Source organism: Capsella rubella, unplaced genomic scaffold (assembly GCF_000375325.1).
Source record: "Capsella rubella cultivar Monte Gargano unplaced genomic scaffold, Caprub1_0 scaffold_6, whole genome shotgun sequence".
In the NCBI taxonomy this organism is placed as follows: domain Eukaryota; kingdom Viridiplantae; phylum Streptophyta; class Magnoliopsida; order Brassicales; family Brassicaceae; genus Capsella; species Capsella rubella.
In genome coordinates, this window is record NW_006238918.1 from 15,385,965 (window position 1) to 15,403,322 (window position 17,358).

A 17,358-nucleotide genomic window follows, 5' to 3' on the forward strand; every position below is an offset into this window, starting at 1 on the left:
AAAAAATTCTAAAACCCCTTATCACCACCTTTGACTCTATCTGTAGTTCTGTGCGATGACATCTCATGGGCTTTTTGGAAACTCTAGGCCCAATGATCTAAAAGGCTTGATATTATTTTTTTATCTTCGACTATATTATGCTGAATCCAAAAGAAAAAGAAAAAAATAAAACCTAACTATTATTTGTTAATATTTCACCTTCAATAACAATATTAATCTCATTAATTTGTATCAATAAAATTGAATATATTTATTTTAAAACAAATAATGTAAAAACAATATATGGAAAAAAGAAATGATTTTTTGTTGTTTTAATACATAAAATTATTAATTTCACTCTCGTTAAATTTGTTAACACCGTTTTATATGTTTGCTAACATCTATAAGAATTTTTTTCCTGAAAGTTTTAATAAAATTTTACGCGTAAAACAAGCGGTGATCCAAAAACTAATGTCTAAAACGCCTAATCGGTTCCTAGACTTTTATGATAAATATTTATAGTTAATTTTTTATGATAACTTTCATACGTAAATGGTGTTTGAAACATTTACCAACGCCAAAATCATATTTATTTGTTTTTACTTCTTCTTTTTAGTAGAATCTATGTTTTACTTTTACTATCCTATTTTTATCTATTTATTTGTAAATTAGTCAAAAAATATATTTTCTCAAAAACAATTTTATTTTCCAGTTACACATCCTGATTATTTTATTTTGATACTACATATAAATGTCCTATACAATTTATAGGATAAATTTTGTATATTAGTTATTTAGTTACAGCTATATTTTAAAAGAACATAAACATATAACTGAAATGTGATAGAATGTAATAATTTTTTTTAACATCAATAGAATATATAAAATCTGATAGAATCTTTTTTTTTTTTGGTCAAAATGTGATAGAATCTCTATAAATGATTAGTAAATAAGTCTAGTTTAATGATTTACTTATAATTGTTAGCAATGTAATATTCTTCATTTATTATACTTGGCGATTCTAACTAATGATTTGGCATCAAGAGTTTTTTTCATTTTCTTTTTGATGAAAAATGTAACCTAAATAATGAGATAACATCGAGACTATCTAAATAATAATGAATTTTACTTATAATGAAGTAACGTGAAATTTGTTTCCATGTATATTTAGTGGCAGCCAATAAGACAATAAAATCTGGTTATTCTTATTTAGTGAAAGTAAAGGAAGTTAACATATTATGCAACAAACGAATATGTTACGTGTCACGTTACAAATAAAAATAGAATGATAACTCTAATTTGAATTATAAATAGAAACTATAATCTAAATAAGATGTAAGCTTTTGGAGTACTTGAAATGTAGACACATATCTTTCCCTGAGCGAGATAAGTAGACATATCTATCTTGACACCGAGTCACATACCATTTGTATAAAACACTACAATAGTGTAATTTGCAAATAGATTATTATGTGATGTAGTAGGATTATGATTGAGATGTACTTTCGAAGATGTCGACACCACCATGGCTTTTAACCAATTCTTACCTTAAGATTTGTTAAAAGACATCTCTTAACAAATCTTAAGGTAAGAGCTGGCTAAAAAACTATGGATAATCTTAGATTAGAATGTCCATTATTATTAAAAAGAGATGTATAAAACATACAAGAGAATGAGATTTAAAAGAGAAAAAGCCAATAATGCCCTTCAAATAGCTATGGATGATGATGATGATGAATGAACACATTCACCATGCATCTCAATCTCTCTCTCTCTTTTCTTTCTATCTAAAGACTTAAAAAAATCAAACGCAACCTGTGATGGGGAAGTCGGTTACTCGGTTCTGTCCCTATATATATATATATGTATATTCCAATCAATACTTCTCTTAATCTCACAGCAATACTAATCTCTCTTTCTCTCTCTCTCTCTCTCTCTCTCTCTCTCTCTCTCTCTCTCTCTCTCTCTCTCTCTCTCTCTCTCTCTCTCTTGTCAGTCACATACGATCACACACACACACACATTAAAGACAGAGTTTTTGATCGTTTATTATTTATTAGCATCCAAAGTCTAAAACCTTTTGTTTTTGTTATCTATTGAGTTTCGTGATCAAAATTCTCTTGTGGGTTTAATCATGATCCCTTCTTTGACTGAGTTTTCGATTAAAAAATATAAAATTTTGATTTGGGGGGTTTTTGGTTTTCCCTAGAGAAGTGAACAAAACAAAACAAAAAAAAATAGAGTGATGACTCTGTTTTTATGTTCTCTCTTTTAAGTGTACCCACGCGTGAGGTTTTGTCTCATCATCATCATCATCATCATCATCATCATCATCATCAATGAACTCATCTCCTCTTTTCGATTTTATTGTTTCTCTTTCTCCAAAGCATAAACTACTCTCCAAAATTCTCTCTGTTTTTTTTTTGTTTTTTTTTTGTTTTCTTTGTTTCCCAAAAATTCGATTTGTTTCTTTCTTTTCGAAATTTGGGGTTCTTTGACTCAAATACGAAATGGGTTTTTATTTTCTCTGTTTTTAGTTTTTACATATAAAACAATGTAAATGTGTTCTGTGTTATTGTGTCTCCGTTGGTTTTTGAACAAAACAAAACAAACATTATCAGTTTTGGTTTTCGAAAGAATGTTTAACTTCCCTATTTTTTATGAAAAGAGTATATATAAATTTATGTGTATACTCTGTTTTATATTATAATGATATACACTAAGAAGCTTTTCAAGTTATCGAATTAATTAACTTATAATATTAAAGAAGTACGTTTAGAGAGAATCTAGTTTACTCATTAGCGAATGGATTGACCTCGTATCTTATTTATTATTTGCCAACACACACACACACACACTCAAAAAGATCCTCTTTAACTAATAAACTAATGTTTTCACGACCAAAACCATAAACTAATGTCCTTTTTATCTTTCTTTGCTTTGAATAGGAGGATCTCCTCTGCTCAAGGTCGCTAGAGACAAAACCAGAAGCTCTTCCATATTTTGTTCAAAGCTTCAAACTCAAGGTCTCTACTACTTTTTATAAAATCTTTAAAATGTTTTTAATTAATAGTTTGCAAGTCTTTAATCTCTTCTTTCTGTATAAGAATCTTAAAGCTATATGTTTTTTTTTTCTTTTTGTTTAGAATACGTTAATTCTAAGGAGGTTCAACAAGATTTGCCTCTAATACAGTGGCAAGATCTTCAAGGAGAAGATGCTCCTCAGGTAAATAGCATTTTTTGCATAATTTTTCTCGTCGCTAATAATTACAACCAACCACATTAATTTTTCTAATTTCTTCCCTATTCATTTTACCTTGATTTATACATTATTTCCCCCTGATTTATTGGCTTTATATTCCATCGAAAAATAGTTCTTAATGTTTTACACATAAAGGTTCCAAACTTTATATACATCATGGGTTTGAATTTAAACATTTTCGTTTTCTAAGGAGGAGTAGTATATATGCACTGATTACGATTTGTTTTTTGAATAATAGATTATTATTGGAAGTAATAGTAATGCGATAGAAGAAACAGTGAAGAATGTGAAATCGATATTGAGAAACCTAAATGACGGTGAAATTACGATATCGGCTTATGATACAGCTTGGGTTGCATTAATCGACGCCGGAGATAAAACTCCGGCATTTCCCTCCGCCGTGAAATGGATCGCCGATAACCAACTCTCCGATGGTTCTTGGGGCGACGCTTACCTCTTCTCTTATCATGATCGTCTCATCAACACACTTGCATGCGTCGTTGCTCTAAGATCGTGGAATCTCTTTCCTCGTCAATGCCACAAAGGTTATTTATTTATTATTATTGTTTCTTCGTTATACAAGAAAACAAAAACAAAATAAAATCTTAACTTTTTGCAGAAAATCCAAACTTTTTTTTTTAGTGGCCTAAAAAGAAAGTATACGTTGTTGTTTGAATCTTCTTTTTATTTATTTATTTCTGTAAACATTCAAAGATATATATATATATATATATATATATATATATATATATATATATATATATATATATATATTAGGTTTTTAATTTAGTATTATACATCCGAATTAATTATTTGACAAATTTTTTAAATTAAATATGCATGGCTTTGAAGTGTGCGTATATAAATTCAATGGCTAGTTCAGGAATCATGTTTTTCCGAGATAATATCGGGAAGCTAGAAGAAGAAGACGATGAGCATATGCCTATCGGATTCGAAGTAGCATTCCCATCGTTACTTGAGATAGCTCGTGATTTAGACATCGATGTACCGTACGATTCTCCCGTCTTAAAAGATATATACGCCAAGAAAGAGATAAAGCTAACAAGGTTTGTGTGTTGCCCCAAAAAAATATATATACATTTATTGAACATTCTATGTATTTTTATATGTGAATATATTTGAGAGAGTATATATATTTTATATATATGGGTCCAATGTACTTCACTCAAAGCCAACAAAAGAGTTATATACGTACGATAATATATTTTGCATACGTAATATATGTAGACTAGGATATGAATTGAGTTTTTTTGGACTTACGTGTGAGATCTTTTATTTGTTTGTAGGATACCAAAAGAGATAATGCACGAGATACCAACAACATTGCTGCATAGTTTGGAGGGTATGCGTGATTTAGATTGGGAGAAGCTCTTGAAACTTCAATCTCAAGACGGGTCTTTCCTCTTTTCTCCTTCTTCTACGGCTTTCGCATTTATGCAGACCCGAGACAGTAACTGCCTCGGGTATTTGCGAAATGCCGTCAAACGTTTCAATGGAGGAGGTTTGTTACCTAGTTACGACTTGTCCTATATATTATTATGTATGAAGTTATCTAGTTTATAGTATGATGTGCATAGTAACGCGCATAACATCTAGTTTTTGATCACTAACTACTTATTTGTTTAAAATATTCTTTCAATTTTTTTTCAGTTCCCAATGTATTTCCGGTGGATCTTTTCGAGCACATATGGATAGTGGATCGGCTACAACGGTTAGGGATATCGAGATACTTTGAAGAAGAGATTAAAGAGTGTCTTGACTATGTTCACAGGTTAAAAAAAAAAAACGTTATTCGTATATATGTTAACTTCATGTATACGAAACTATAGTGTTACTCTAATGATGATGATGATAAAATATCAGATATTGGACAGACAAAGGCATATGTTGGGCTAGATGTTCCCATGTCCAAGACATCGACGATACAGCCATGGCATTTAGGCTCTTGAGACTTCATGGATACCAAGTTTCCGCTGGTAAGAACTCATTTTTTTGTTTAAATAAACGTTCTTTCATATAATGTGAAAACCATATTTACAAGAGGTGCATTTTTAGATGTATTCAAGAACTTTGAGAAGGAAGGAGAGTTTTTCTGCTTTGTGGGGCAATCAAACCAAGCGGTGACCGGTATGTTCAATCTGTACCGGGCATCACAATTGGCGTTTCCAAGGGAAGACATATTGAAAAATGCCAAAGACTTCTCTTATAATTATCTTCAAGATAAAAGAGAGAGAGAAGAGTTGCTTGATAAGTGGATTATAATGAAAGACTTACCTGGCGAGGTACGTTACATGTAATATAAGACCAAAACACATATTAGTAATAATGGTTCCAAAAACACATTATTTGAACACATATGCACTGCATGCCGTTTTGGGTTCGTCTGATGGAGAAGGAACACGACAAAGCGTGTTTGGCCTTTTTTGCTTATTTGGGTTTTCTTTTATCTTGATATAATTTTTTCTTTCTCTTTGCCTGATAGATTGGGTTCGCCTTAGAGATTCCATGGTACGCAAGCTTGCCTCGAGTAGAGACGAGACTCTATATTGATCAATATGGTGGAGAAAACGACGTTTGGATTGGCAAGACCCTGTATAGGTACAGTACTACTTATTTTTAGATATCGAACCAATTATATAATTTTGCATATACAGACCATATGAATCCAAAACAAATGCATTGCACACAGTTGCACTAAATGTTAAAATGCATGCATGAACTGACCATGTATACAATTTGGGAGATAAGGGTATTTTGGTCATCTGATTTATTTAAAAGACCTAGGTGAGTTTAATCTGGATGAAACCAATTCAAAATTGCAAATATCTATAAGTGTGTTGTTTCTATATTTAACATATTTTTTCCGGTAGTTGTATCTACTAATTTAGCTATGAGATACATTAATATAATCAAATATATAATGATATGGTGGACAATGTAGGATGCCATACGTAAACAATAATGAATATCTGGAACTAGCAAAACAAGATTACAACAACTGCCAAGCTCTGCATCAGCTCGAATGGGACACTTTCCAAAAGTAATAGCATCTTCACTCTTCATTTTTTTCCGATAAGTATGGCTCTATATAGTTTAGTTAGGTTCATATTTATAAAATGTCAATTTTATTAGGGGCTGAAAAAACGTAAACGTTCCCTGAATATGAACCTTACATTTATATTATTATCTTTATAATAAAATATAGTGTAACTTTTGTATGTATGCAGGTGGTACGAAGACAATAGGTTAAATGAGTGTGGGGTGGGCGGAAGTGAGCTTCTCGAGTGTTACTACTTAGCGGCTGCAACAATCTTTGAATCAGAAAGGTCACATGAGAGAATGATTTGGGCTAAGTCAAGTGTATTGGTTAAAGCCATTTCTTATTCTTTTGGTAAATCCTCTGACTCAAGAAGAGGCTTCTCCGATCAGTTCCATGAATATATTGCCCATGCTCGACGAAGTGATCATCACTTCAATGACAGGTACGTAAAATTACATAAATCTTCTCTTTCTAATTACTTACTAAATATTTTTTTAATATAGCTTAGTTATACGATTATCACACACACATATAAACCACTGAACAGGTGTTGCAATCAATTTTTTTGTAACTCTAGTGGTTTTACGTTTTAACCCTATTCGTTAGGGTACTGTTTGTTTTGCGGCAGAAAAAAACAAGCTATATATTATATGGAGCAAACAAAAAATGGCTAATTAGTTAATTGAAACAAGAAAATAAAAAAAGATAAGTTCATTTGACCTAATTTAGAAGAAATAAAACTGTCAGTTTCATCGCAGTGGTGATGAGCAGACAATATAAAATGGCATTTTCTGTCAAACAGATATAAACTCTAATAGAGTATATATATTTATTTTTTTATTGGTTAAGATTAGAGTCTAGAGATATCAATTCTTATCATTCGATAAGGATCAAAATAGGTGACGTGTGTGTAACAACAAAACAAAAAACATCTGGAGGCTGATACTGTAAGATTTTAAAGTTCCAATACCAAAAGTAAAATTGAGATTTATATGTGTGTAAAATATAATCATTTCTTTCATTTAGAAAATAAAAAAGAAATGTAAAATTGGAAGGTAAGTTGAATTAGAGAAGAAAGAAAGCTCTGGTAGAAACAGCTGATTGAGTGATTTGTCTTATATTCTAAATGGGATGAACAAAAATATCAGGAGCATGAGATTGGACCGACCAGGATCGGTGAAGGCGAGTCGGCTTGTCGTCGGAATCTTAATCGGGACTTTGAGTCAAATGTCTTTTGATCTCTTCATGTCTCATGGCCGTGACGTTAACAATCTCCTCTATCAATCGGTACGTCCTTCTTTTTTATTTCCTCTCATATATGTTTTTAGTTAGGTTAGTGTATTATTCTAATTACAAATAAATTTATATTCATTTTCAGTTTATATATATGATTTGTCATCTAATATATATATATATATATATAGTGGGGAGAGTGGTTAGAGAAATGGGAATTATATGGAGATGAAGGAGACGTAGGAGAGCTCATGGTGAAGATGATAATTCTAATGAAGAGCAATGACCTAACTCACTTCTTCTCTCATCCTCACTTCATTCGTCTCGCTGGAATCATCAACCGAATATGTCTTCCTCTTCAATACTTAAAGGTTAGTTTTATTGGTTATATTAATATATATGAACTTCTTAACTTAAAGAATATAATGGACAGGGCCAACAAAAATAATCGATTGAAAGCGATTGATCATCTCCATGTAACTGGTTATAATTGATCTGTTCGATGTTATCGGTTCGAGTCTAATCAATTATTAATAAATTTTCTCAATGCAGGCAAGGAGAAACGATGAGAAGGAGAAGACAATAAAGAGTATGGAGAAGGAGATGGAGCAAATGGTTGAGTTAGCATTGTCGGAGAGTGACACATTGCGTGACGTCGGCATCACGTTTCTTGATGTAGCAAAAGCTTTTTACTACTTTGCTTCATGTGCCGATCATCTCAAAACTCACATCTCCAAAGTCTTGTTTCAAAAGGTCTTGTAACCCTCATCATCATCATCATCTATCCACTAATTTATTAATCAGTGGATCAGTGTATTCATATATAGATGCATATGAATAATGAATTATATTCATGTAGAGAAGTAGCAAAAGAAAATTAAATCATATTGTACAAATGAAACCTTGGAGTAGCTATTTGCCTCCAATTTTTTATATATGTGAAAGAATAGCCCAACCTAATTTTTATATTTTATCTTGATTTTTCTTGATACTTTATATATATTTCTGTTTACAGTTGGTCCAAATTTTTGCAAGTCTCAAGTAAGATTTTTTAAAAATGCACCATTGATATATATATATACATGTTAAGTACAATCTAAATGTAATTTGGTGAAGAAATTGTTGAGATCTCTAAACCAAGCCAACTTTCCATTAGTATGATATTGTCCGCTTTGGGCTTATAACTCAAGCCCGCACGGTTTTGTTGGGCTCCTTCCCAAAAGGCCTCATACTAATTAGAGTGGGACTTGACTTATATATTAGAAACTTCTCTTTCTAATCTTCCGATGTGGGATATTGGTTTGTATTCCAATACTCCCCCTTAAACCAATATCTATTCTCCTAGGTCCACAATCTTGACCTAGGCTCTGATATCAATTGTTGAGATCTCTAAACCAAGCCAACTTTTCATTAGTATGATATTCTCCGCTTTGGGCTTATAACTCAAGTCCGCACGGTTTTGTTGGGCTACTTCCCAAAAGGCCTCATACTAATTGTAGTGGGACTTGACTTATATATTAGAAACTTTTTTTTTTAATCTTTCGATGTGCGATATTGGTTTGTATTCCAATAGAAATAACATAGGAAGTGATTTATAGTGGGGTTTGTTAATAAAAGAGCCAAAGACTCAAGCACTTGTCATGTCAAAAAGACCTCTCACTTTCCTAGAGATTTAAAATTTAGTTTTCTTTTTTCTTGTGTTTTTTTATCGTTTGTCTTGGCTTGCATGCCTTTGAAAAGGAATTTTAAGTGTGGCAGGGACAAGCTCCACTTTAGAACACATGATCTTGATCATGACTAGGTTTTGTTCTCTTTTCTTTGGACATCAAACACTCAAACTTATTAAGACACTATCATATCTATCTAGATTCTCTCGTTGGGCTAAAATTAAAAAAAAAAACATATATGTTGACGATGAAAGCATATATCATAAGTTATTAGCTTTAAGGAGGGGACTGATAATTTTTGGGAAAGACTATCTAAAGAAGTAAAGATTGAGCTTTAAAGTCACGAATGCGAGTCTTGATGTTGGACTCAAGTAATAATGCCTTTATAAAACTATATATGAAACAAAACAAAACCAAAATATTTATGCATGACTTCTTATTTATCCAGTTCTATATAAGTTTCTCTTATATATCTTCTTCTTATTATAACCAAGCTAAAAAATATCAAATTAACGCAAGTTTTAAATTTAGTAAAAATTATTTTGAATTGAACACTTCTTGCCCTCAACCTATATTTTAGGTTTTTTCTTGAACATTTTTTTGATAATGGATAAAGTAATAATCATATCCAAAATCCCAAACCGAATTACTCGACAGAGTGCGATTGACATGTTTGGTTTGAATTGGGACCCTAAGGGAAAAAACTAAAGAAGTTAGGTAATAGGCAAAAGAGTGTAAAGCAATTTGGGAGTTGATGGTCAAAAATAGCAAAAGTATGGGCCAATACATAAATGGAGAGACATGTACACACATAAATTTTACATTTCAAAAACTATATATATATATATATATATAGTTTTTGGATTTGTTTTTCTTTTTCTTTTTGAGCAATAGTTTTTGGACTTTATCTCAACAAATCTTTCTTTCTAATTCGCTTTTATTGATAATGCTTTTGTTTTTTTTTCTGTGTCACCACCGTGAAAATGTTTTGTATTGGGTGGATTTATGAAACTAACTAGAATAAAAACAAGTTTTTGAATTTTTTATTTCTTGTAAGTAAGAATACTGCATGTGGAATCAGAAAGGTTTTAAGACACATTTCACAGTTAACATGTTTTTTCCCTGACCAAACAATGTTTTATTAATCTTCATCATGTAGACTGTAGAGTATTATATATATGCTCGTCCTCTGCACCCATGATATATGCAACAATAATGTGATTTTGCCATACACATACTTACTTTAAACCCTTAAACCTTCTTTATTAACGAATATTTGGGAACTAATGAGTAACTATTTGTGTAAAAGAGTGTTTGCAGAGGTTGCAAATATGATAATGGTGCCAGTTTAATTCGAGGCTGCAAGACGAAAATCGAATTAAGCGATATTGAAAGTTAGTGTTTTGAGAAAATCCGTCCAACAAACGCTTTACGATCATTATGATCATGTTTTTTTTTTTTTTGTCAACCTCTATAAAATAGAAAAACATATTCATAGTGGATTTTATAAAAACATTATAAACAACTCAATCTCAATATATATATATATATATATATATATATATATATATATATATATATATCCATCTCCACTTCTTCTATAGTCAACAAGGTTGAACAGTTCTTACAAAAATGTTATAAGTATGCAATAGTACATAAAATTGGAAAACCTAGAGAAATTAATTCGTCCATCTTTGCATGCCATGGTACCATCTGAGACGAGTCTAACCGCTAACGAAATGACACCAAAACACATAACGAGATGAGAGAGCAAGTAAAGAATTTAGGTGTTCAACTACAGTTTGGATGATGATTGGCCCAATTTACGTGGTAAGATTATGGCCCAACTAAATTTCACATAACCCAATTGAAACCTATATTATGTAGTAAGACTTTGTGTTAATTCAGACCCAAATTATATAAGTCCAGGGCCGAACAGATTTAGATGATCCAATATTCCAAAATGAACTTATTTCCAAATGGTCGATGGATGAAGGGTCGGGTCGGATTAGAGAGAGAAACTAGAGGTAATAAAACGACGTCGGATAGGCTGAGAATAAGCATGGGTAAGAGAAAAATCTAATGGTTGAATCCTATTGGTTACCTTATCCACATTAATCCAAGGAACTCTAGCTTCTCATCACACAATATTATCTCTTTTCTCTTTCTCATCACACATATACTATTAACCAAATCTGCTCGCTCATTAGACAAACAAGACACAACAAAAAAAAAATAGAGATGGCAACTCAAGCCGCCGGGATCTTCATCACTACCGCCGCTACCTCCGGCGTCAAGAAACTCCACTTTTTCCCAACAACCCACCGTCCCAGATCCCTCTCCTTGGCCAAAACCTCGATCCGCGCCGAGAAGACAGATTCATCCGCCGCAGCCCCCGCCGTGAAAGAAGCTCCCGTGGGATTCACGCCACCGCAGCTAGACCCAAACACGCCGTCTCCGATCTTCGCTGGAAGCACCGGTGGTCTTCTACGCAAAGCGCAGGTGGAAGAGTTCTACGTTATTACATGGAACTCACCGAAAGAACAGATCTTTGAGATGCCGACAGGAGGTGCAGCGATCATGAGGGAAGGTCCGAATCTGCTGAAGCTAGCGAGGAAAGAACAGTGTTTAGCTTTGGGGACAAGGCTTAGATCCAAGTACAAGATTAACTACCAGTTTTACAGAGTGTTCCCCAACGGTGAGGTTCAGTATTTGCATCCTAAAGATGGTGTTTACCCTGAGAAGGCCAACCCTGGAAGAGAAGGTGTTGGTCAGAACATGAGATCTATTGGTAAAAACGTTAGTCCCATTGAAGTTAAGTTTACTGGCAAACAAAGTTATGATTTGTAAGTTGTCAAAACTCTAAAAAAAAAAATTAAGACTATTGTGCATGTTGTGATGATGACTCTGTTTCATTGTTAATTTTTAATCGACCTTTGTTTTAATATTTCTTCTTGTTTTCTATCTTTTTGTTCTTCATTCTAAAGTTTATGGAACTCGAAAGAAATTACTGTATTGGAAAACCGAATCAAAACAAAACCGGATTATTGACAGCAGTTTAGTATTGGGCTTAGATGGGCCGATTGAGTACAAGATAAGTAGGCCTAAAATCATTACTGTGGCCGAACTAATTAACCCAAATATTCAATTTCAAACGGTCGGGTTTAAGGGATTCGGATCTTAAATTCGCCGATCATCGTTACCGATTCGAACGTTGGCCACAAAAGAGGAGTTAAGTAACATCTTCGTTTTCCATGCGGTGTTCTTCTCTCCGATCCAAAACCTTAGCGTACTTTCGATCGTTCCCGTGGCTATAATCAACGTCAGTCTCATACATCTTCCTTGTTACCTGAGAGTTCCCTTCCGTTTCGGACTCACTCGTCGGAGATGATATTTCAACTCAGGACCGCCTTATTGGTTGATCGTATTCACTAATTCGGCTCGCGTCTTGTCTATTTTTCCAACGGTACTGTGGAATCGCGTTCCCGTTCACAGTTACCATCTCGGCTGATGACATCGTGATTGTAAGCTATTTAGGTCTCAAAATTGTTCACTGTTCGCTAATTTTGTAACCATGATCTATGCATAAATCGAGATTTCCACAAACGAAACACTATTTCTCCACCTTGTCCTGTGCGTTTTTCAACCTATTGTGACTTTGTTCAAGAGGTTTGTTCATTCTTTTGGAGGATAAGTTTGAAGTCTTACAATTTATTTGATTCTTTGATTTCAGATCTTTTCAAGTGTTTGTTGGAAGTAAGGAATATTATTTATGCTAATCCGCATGGACTAAACAAGTCTGCTAAAGAAGAGGTTGGTGTTGAGCTTGTGCGTTATAGGGTTTGTAGTTGGGAATGCACTTGGTTTAGCTAGAGTTCGTGTAGTTGGGACTTCACTTGTGTTAGCTGCACGTATTACCTACATCATATTATTTACGAATTCTTCTAGATGTTAGCAAGTAGCAAGTAATGTTCTAAAAATATTGCTGTATTTTGGTTACTAGTAGAAACTTCAAGTAATGGGATACAAAAGTCTGACTGATTACTTTAGTGGCTTCTATTGTTTCTTGGTTACTTCGAACTAGGACTCTCTTGACACTTCTTAGGAATTCGTTTATGCAGCAAGATCAGTTGGGATTGGTGTGTTTTCGACATCTAATACCTGTTGGTTTTCAAATTCCTTGTCTGTGTCCGCTAATGCATACACACTTACTTACCTAATTCTACTGTGACCTTTCCTATCTAACTTATTATTGTTTAATTTTGAATCTAATATGCTTAGTAAATGGTGTTACTGTTTTTGTGTGCTTGAGGACGTGTCTTTTCATCTGATCTTAATTTTCTTTGTTTCATTCAACTAGGAATCTCGTAAGAAGTCAACACCTTTACAGATTACTGTGGAGAGAGAAACTACCCCGAATGGTCAGCTTGTCTGTATATCTTACACTGATCTGAAGATTCTTTACTTGTAACTTGTAAGTATCCTTAACTGTGAAAGCATCCTAATATGTGACATTTTAAAGACCAACCCTTTATCAGATCCTGACTTTTCAAAGTTTGTGACCAGTAACTGAGCTGAAGTTTAAAAAAAAAAATATCCAGTAGATCTCCTTTGGCTTTATTCCATTATCAATGATCACTTCTCGAGCTTCATCTCTTTTGTGCAAACAAAATAGTCTTTTCGTGTGAATGGTGATAGTGACATGTATTTTATTATTTTGGTGTTTGTAGATTTTGCTTCAGGGATGAAGAATTTGTTGTGAAAGTGAGACATGTTTTACATGAAAGCTCAGACATAATTTTGAGCCTTTGTATAGAACATTTTCGTCCTGCATTCACTCCTTTTAAGAAACTATTTTTCTACATTCCATGTCATGGACCCTCCCAATTCCAAGAGACCTTGCCATGCCCCTTCGGTTACCTCCTCCATAGAATTCCCTTGTTCCCTCCCCACTGCTCCTGGTTTCAACCAAAGCAACATCGATATGACTATCTCTTCTTTCCTTTCGTTGTCGGACTTGCCTTTGTTCTCCTCACCACTCTCTATGGGATGCTCTTTTGACCGAGTGCTTGATAAAGTTATTCCCTCAGCAGTTGGAACTTCCCATGATGAATTCAAGCAGGATCGTTTCCTGGATCATACTCTCCAACTCGCATCACTTCTTTACAAGTCCACTGAACGCTGTATCAGGAAACGCGCCACCCTCCAAAATTCTATATCTTGGCCTCTCCTCCCTGAACTAACCATTAAGGTAACAATTCCAACTGTCTCATATCATGTTTCTACTTCTGGAAGTATTGCGCTATTTCTCTAACCGCTTTGTTGAATCTATAGACAGTGGATCATTATTGAGTCTTTTGGTCAGTATTTCCCCGCCTGATCTCATAATGGATGTTAGAAATTAAGAATGCTTAAATTAAATTATACTTTGTTCATGGAATGTGTTTTCTCGAGTGGTGATTTCTCACATAATATGTTTTCAAATGCATATCCAGGTCTTTTCAATGCTTGATACAAAGTCTCTCATACAAGCTTCTGCATGCTGCACAATGTTCAACAAGTGTGCCACGGATCGTGTATGTTACTCTCACATCGATCTGACAACTGCTGCCAAACATGTTGATAATGGAGTTGTGTGTATAATGATCCATCGGGCAGGAAAAGAACTCAGGTGAAATTTCCTCTTTTTGGGGTAACTTATTTTGTGGTGGAGCTTGGTCTATGTATCTATGAAATCATCTCTCAGATTTCGTTTATGCTTGCAGATCCCTCAAACTTGGTTCTATTTCTCCCTCAGCTGGATATATATCTTTACTCACAAGATCCTGTCTTGCCCCGCTAACTTTTAATCATGGTTTTGCTGGGTATATGCTTATAATTAATACATAAAAGTGAATGTTTATGTATCGAACCTGTTATATTAATGTGATTTGTGGCTGTCTGAAACACCTATATAGAGAAATGGCTTTTACCAGTTTTATAAAATAATTGGTGTTTAACTAACATATATGTCATCTTCTGAGTGATACTATCTTTTTCCATTCAACTAGGGGTCATTTGAGAAGTCTACACCTTTACTATCTCAGGAGTATGGATGTCGAGTCCTTATCTACTGTGTTGTCAGCCTGTTTAAATCTCACTGATTTGAAGATTGTTGGATTGTAAGCTGGTTTAAATCCCCTGAACTTCAGGAATTCTCCATTTCATTGTTGCTTTTCTTTACTTTTCCTGGAGACACCATCTTCTATGCTTTTGATTATTTATTTTTCTTGGTGTTACTTTACTGACTGTTCACTTTAGATTCTGCTAATTCCTTATGGTCGATTTTTGTTGATTTTCTTTTGCATTATTTAGTGTTCCACTTGAGCAGTTAGAGTTACTCACGAGAAACTGTCGCTTGATAAAGCACCTGTTCATTGAAATATATTCTTCAGCAGGTAAATATTTCTGCCATGAAGAGTTTCTCTTTTCATTTCATTTGAGTCTCAAAGTTGCCTACTTTCTGACTGGGAATATAGGCCGTATAACAGATTCAAGCTTGTTAAAGTTTGTGGATAACTGCGCCAACTTAATTTCGCTATCGCTCCTATGCTTTCTGCTAAATGACACCATAGCACAAAAATTAGTTAGGGTATGGTTTTTCTAGTTTTGTTGTTATTTCTGCTCTTCTCATTTGATATCATCTATTACGTTTTTACAAACCGAAATAATAATATTTGTGATGTTTTTGCAGGGTTTTCGTCAACTTAAGTACATCAATCTGTCAAGATCGCTTGAAATTAGTGGTTGCTTTTTGAGGTTCTTATCTTTTGAGTAAAATGTTAATGATGGTATTTCATTAAGGTTTTGGTAACAAATTGTTTATGGCTTAAGATATTGGTGGTAGGGGTTTGGGACTTAGCTGCAAAGATAGTCCACTGGAGACTCTAATATTGCGCAACTGCTATAATCTAGAGGAGGTAAAGGATGTAAAACACTTATTTAGTTTTGTACACCATTCTTAAAGTTACAGTCATGAGTTTTGACCGCACATTGGAATTCAGAGAGAAGTCTTGCTGTTTTTGAATTCTTTACTCGCTGGAGACTTCAAATCCATTCGGCTTATTGTAAGTTCTTATAGGAAATTGGCTAGTTTTACATAAATTTTCGTATGACACAAGTAACTTTTCGTTATCTTAATAGTCTATTCTCCTTTATTGTCCTGTAGGACGTATCAAACCGCCAAGGTTTAGTTTGTGATGGAGACAGTAGAACTTCTGAACCAAGGTTACTGACTGATTTGTTGAAGTTTCTTTTGTCAACTAAGTTTTCATAATTGAAATTATATATATATATATGTGTGTGTGTGTGTGTGTGTGTGTGTGTGTGTGACACTGTTGTTTGTTGTAGATTTCCTATCGAGGAGCTGAAAAAACAAAGACCAAATGTCACATTTGTGGCAGTTTTTGAACCACAACCATCATTGTTATCATCAAGGTTCATCAATACCTAGCTGTGTTTATTAGGCTTTCATAAATAATACCGAAAGTAATTGGATTTAAATGGTTTTGTTTTTGTAATACCTCAGCTCAGGGGAGGTATATTCCGACGGCACATCTTCCTGGAGTTCTAATTATAGCAGCGATGAGGAGGAGGATGACAATGACTTGGACTAAATATGAATACAAAGACCCCTATAATTTATCTTTGGGGTACTTTGAGAGGTCTCCAAAAAGTCTAAATCGTTTGTATTCCTCCTTCTAATCTTCTCCATTAATTTGGTAGTTATGCTAATGGATTTGTCCAAGAATTCATGAAATCTGTTTCTTATACTCAAACAGTCTCTTCCTGTAATCGATTGAAGAAACACGATATCTTCAAAAGTAAGAAACCTTCAAATTCCTCCTTCGATCTCTATTCCGAGTACTAACCGCAGCTTCCTGCTCCGATTCTGCATTTTACTCGGAATCTGAAGGAGGTCTGTGACTGTGAGTCCGGATAGTAAAACAACTAATTTCATGCCTTAACTTTGCTAATGTGAAAATTTTAACCTGGTTTGAAACAAGGAACTTAATTTGAAACAACTACAGTAAAACCTCTATAAATTAATAATGTTGGGACCATGAAAATTTATTAATTTATAGAGATATTAATTTATAGAGAGATTTTTCTAATTT

The 17,358-nt window shown here is 33.7% G+C and overlaps 3 protein-coding genes across 5 annotated transcripts; all 3 read left to right on the plus strand.

The window, feature by feature from the left end:
* Window positions 1–2,489: 2,489 nt before the first annotated feature.
* On the plus strand, window positions 2,490–8,398 carry LOC17883900 (ent-copalyl diphosphate synthase, chloroplastic). The gene is made up of 15 exons (XM_006289604.2): window positions 2,490–2,493; window positions 2,928–3,005; window positions 3,126–3,205; window positions 3,480–3,786; window positions 4,125–4,308; window positions 4,549–4,763; window positions 4,913–5,033; window positions 5,126–5,238; window positions 5,318–5,544; window positions 5,745–5,860; window positions 6,204–6,302; window positions 6,490–6,744; window positions 7,451–7,589; window positions 7,727–7,906; window positions 8,088–8,398. The coding sequence occupies exons 1-15, from the start codon at window positions 2,490–2,492 to the stop codon at window positions 8,295–8,297; spliced, it is 2,328 nt and encodes a 775-aa protein (XP_006289666.1). The 3' UTR covers window positions 8,298–8,398.
* A 2,988-nt stretch (window positions 8,399–11,386) lies between these two features.
* LOC17882368 (photosystem I reaction center subunit II-1, chloroplastic) lies at window positions 11,387–12,160 on the plus strand. Its single transcript, XM_006288625.2, has one exon. The coding sequence runs from the start codon at window positions 11,444–11,446 to the stop codon at window positions 12,050–12,052; it is 609 nt and encodes a 202-aa protein (XP_006288687.1). The 5' UTR covers window positions 11,387–11,443; the 3' UTR covers window positions 12,053–12,160.
* Window positions 12,161–12,321: 161 nt separating this feature from the next.
* LOC17881158 (F-box protein At4g02760) lies at window positions 12,322–17,090 on the plus strand. 3 transcript variants are annotated; one of them, XM_023781162.1, is made up of 15 exons: window positions 12,322–12,726; window positions 12,936–13,015; window positions 13,563–13,676; window positions 13,933–14,453; window positions 14,698–14,873; window positions 14,968–15,066; window positions 15,253–15,363; window positions 15,557–15,639; window positions 15,733–15,833; window positions 15,936–16,000; window positions 16,089–16,161; window positions 16,246–16,308; window positions 16,410–16,468; window positions 16,592–16,678; window positions 16,770–17,090. In XM_023781162.1, the coding sequence occupies exons 4-15, from the start codon at window positions 14,076–14,078 to the stop codon at window positions 16,855–16,857; spliced, it is 1,383 nt and encodes a 460-aa protein (XP_023636930.1). In that variant the 5' UTR covers window positions 12,322–12,726; window positions 12,936–13,015; window positions 13,563–13,676; window positions 13,933–14,075; the 3' UTR covers window positions 16,858–17,090. The 3 variants fall into 3 exon arrangements, with proteins under 3 accessions (XP_023636930.1, XP_023636929.1, XP_006289099.2); XM_023781161.1 differs by having other exon boundaries at window positions 12,329–12,739; window positions 15,721–15,833; XM_006289037.2 differs by having other exon boundaries at window positions 12,329–12,726; window positions 15,721–15,833.
* The last annotated feature ends 268 nt before the right edge of the window (window positions 17,091–17,358 follow it).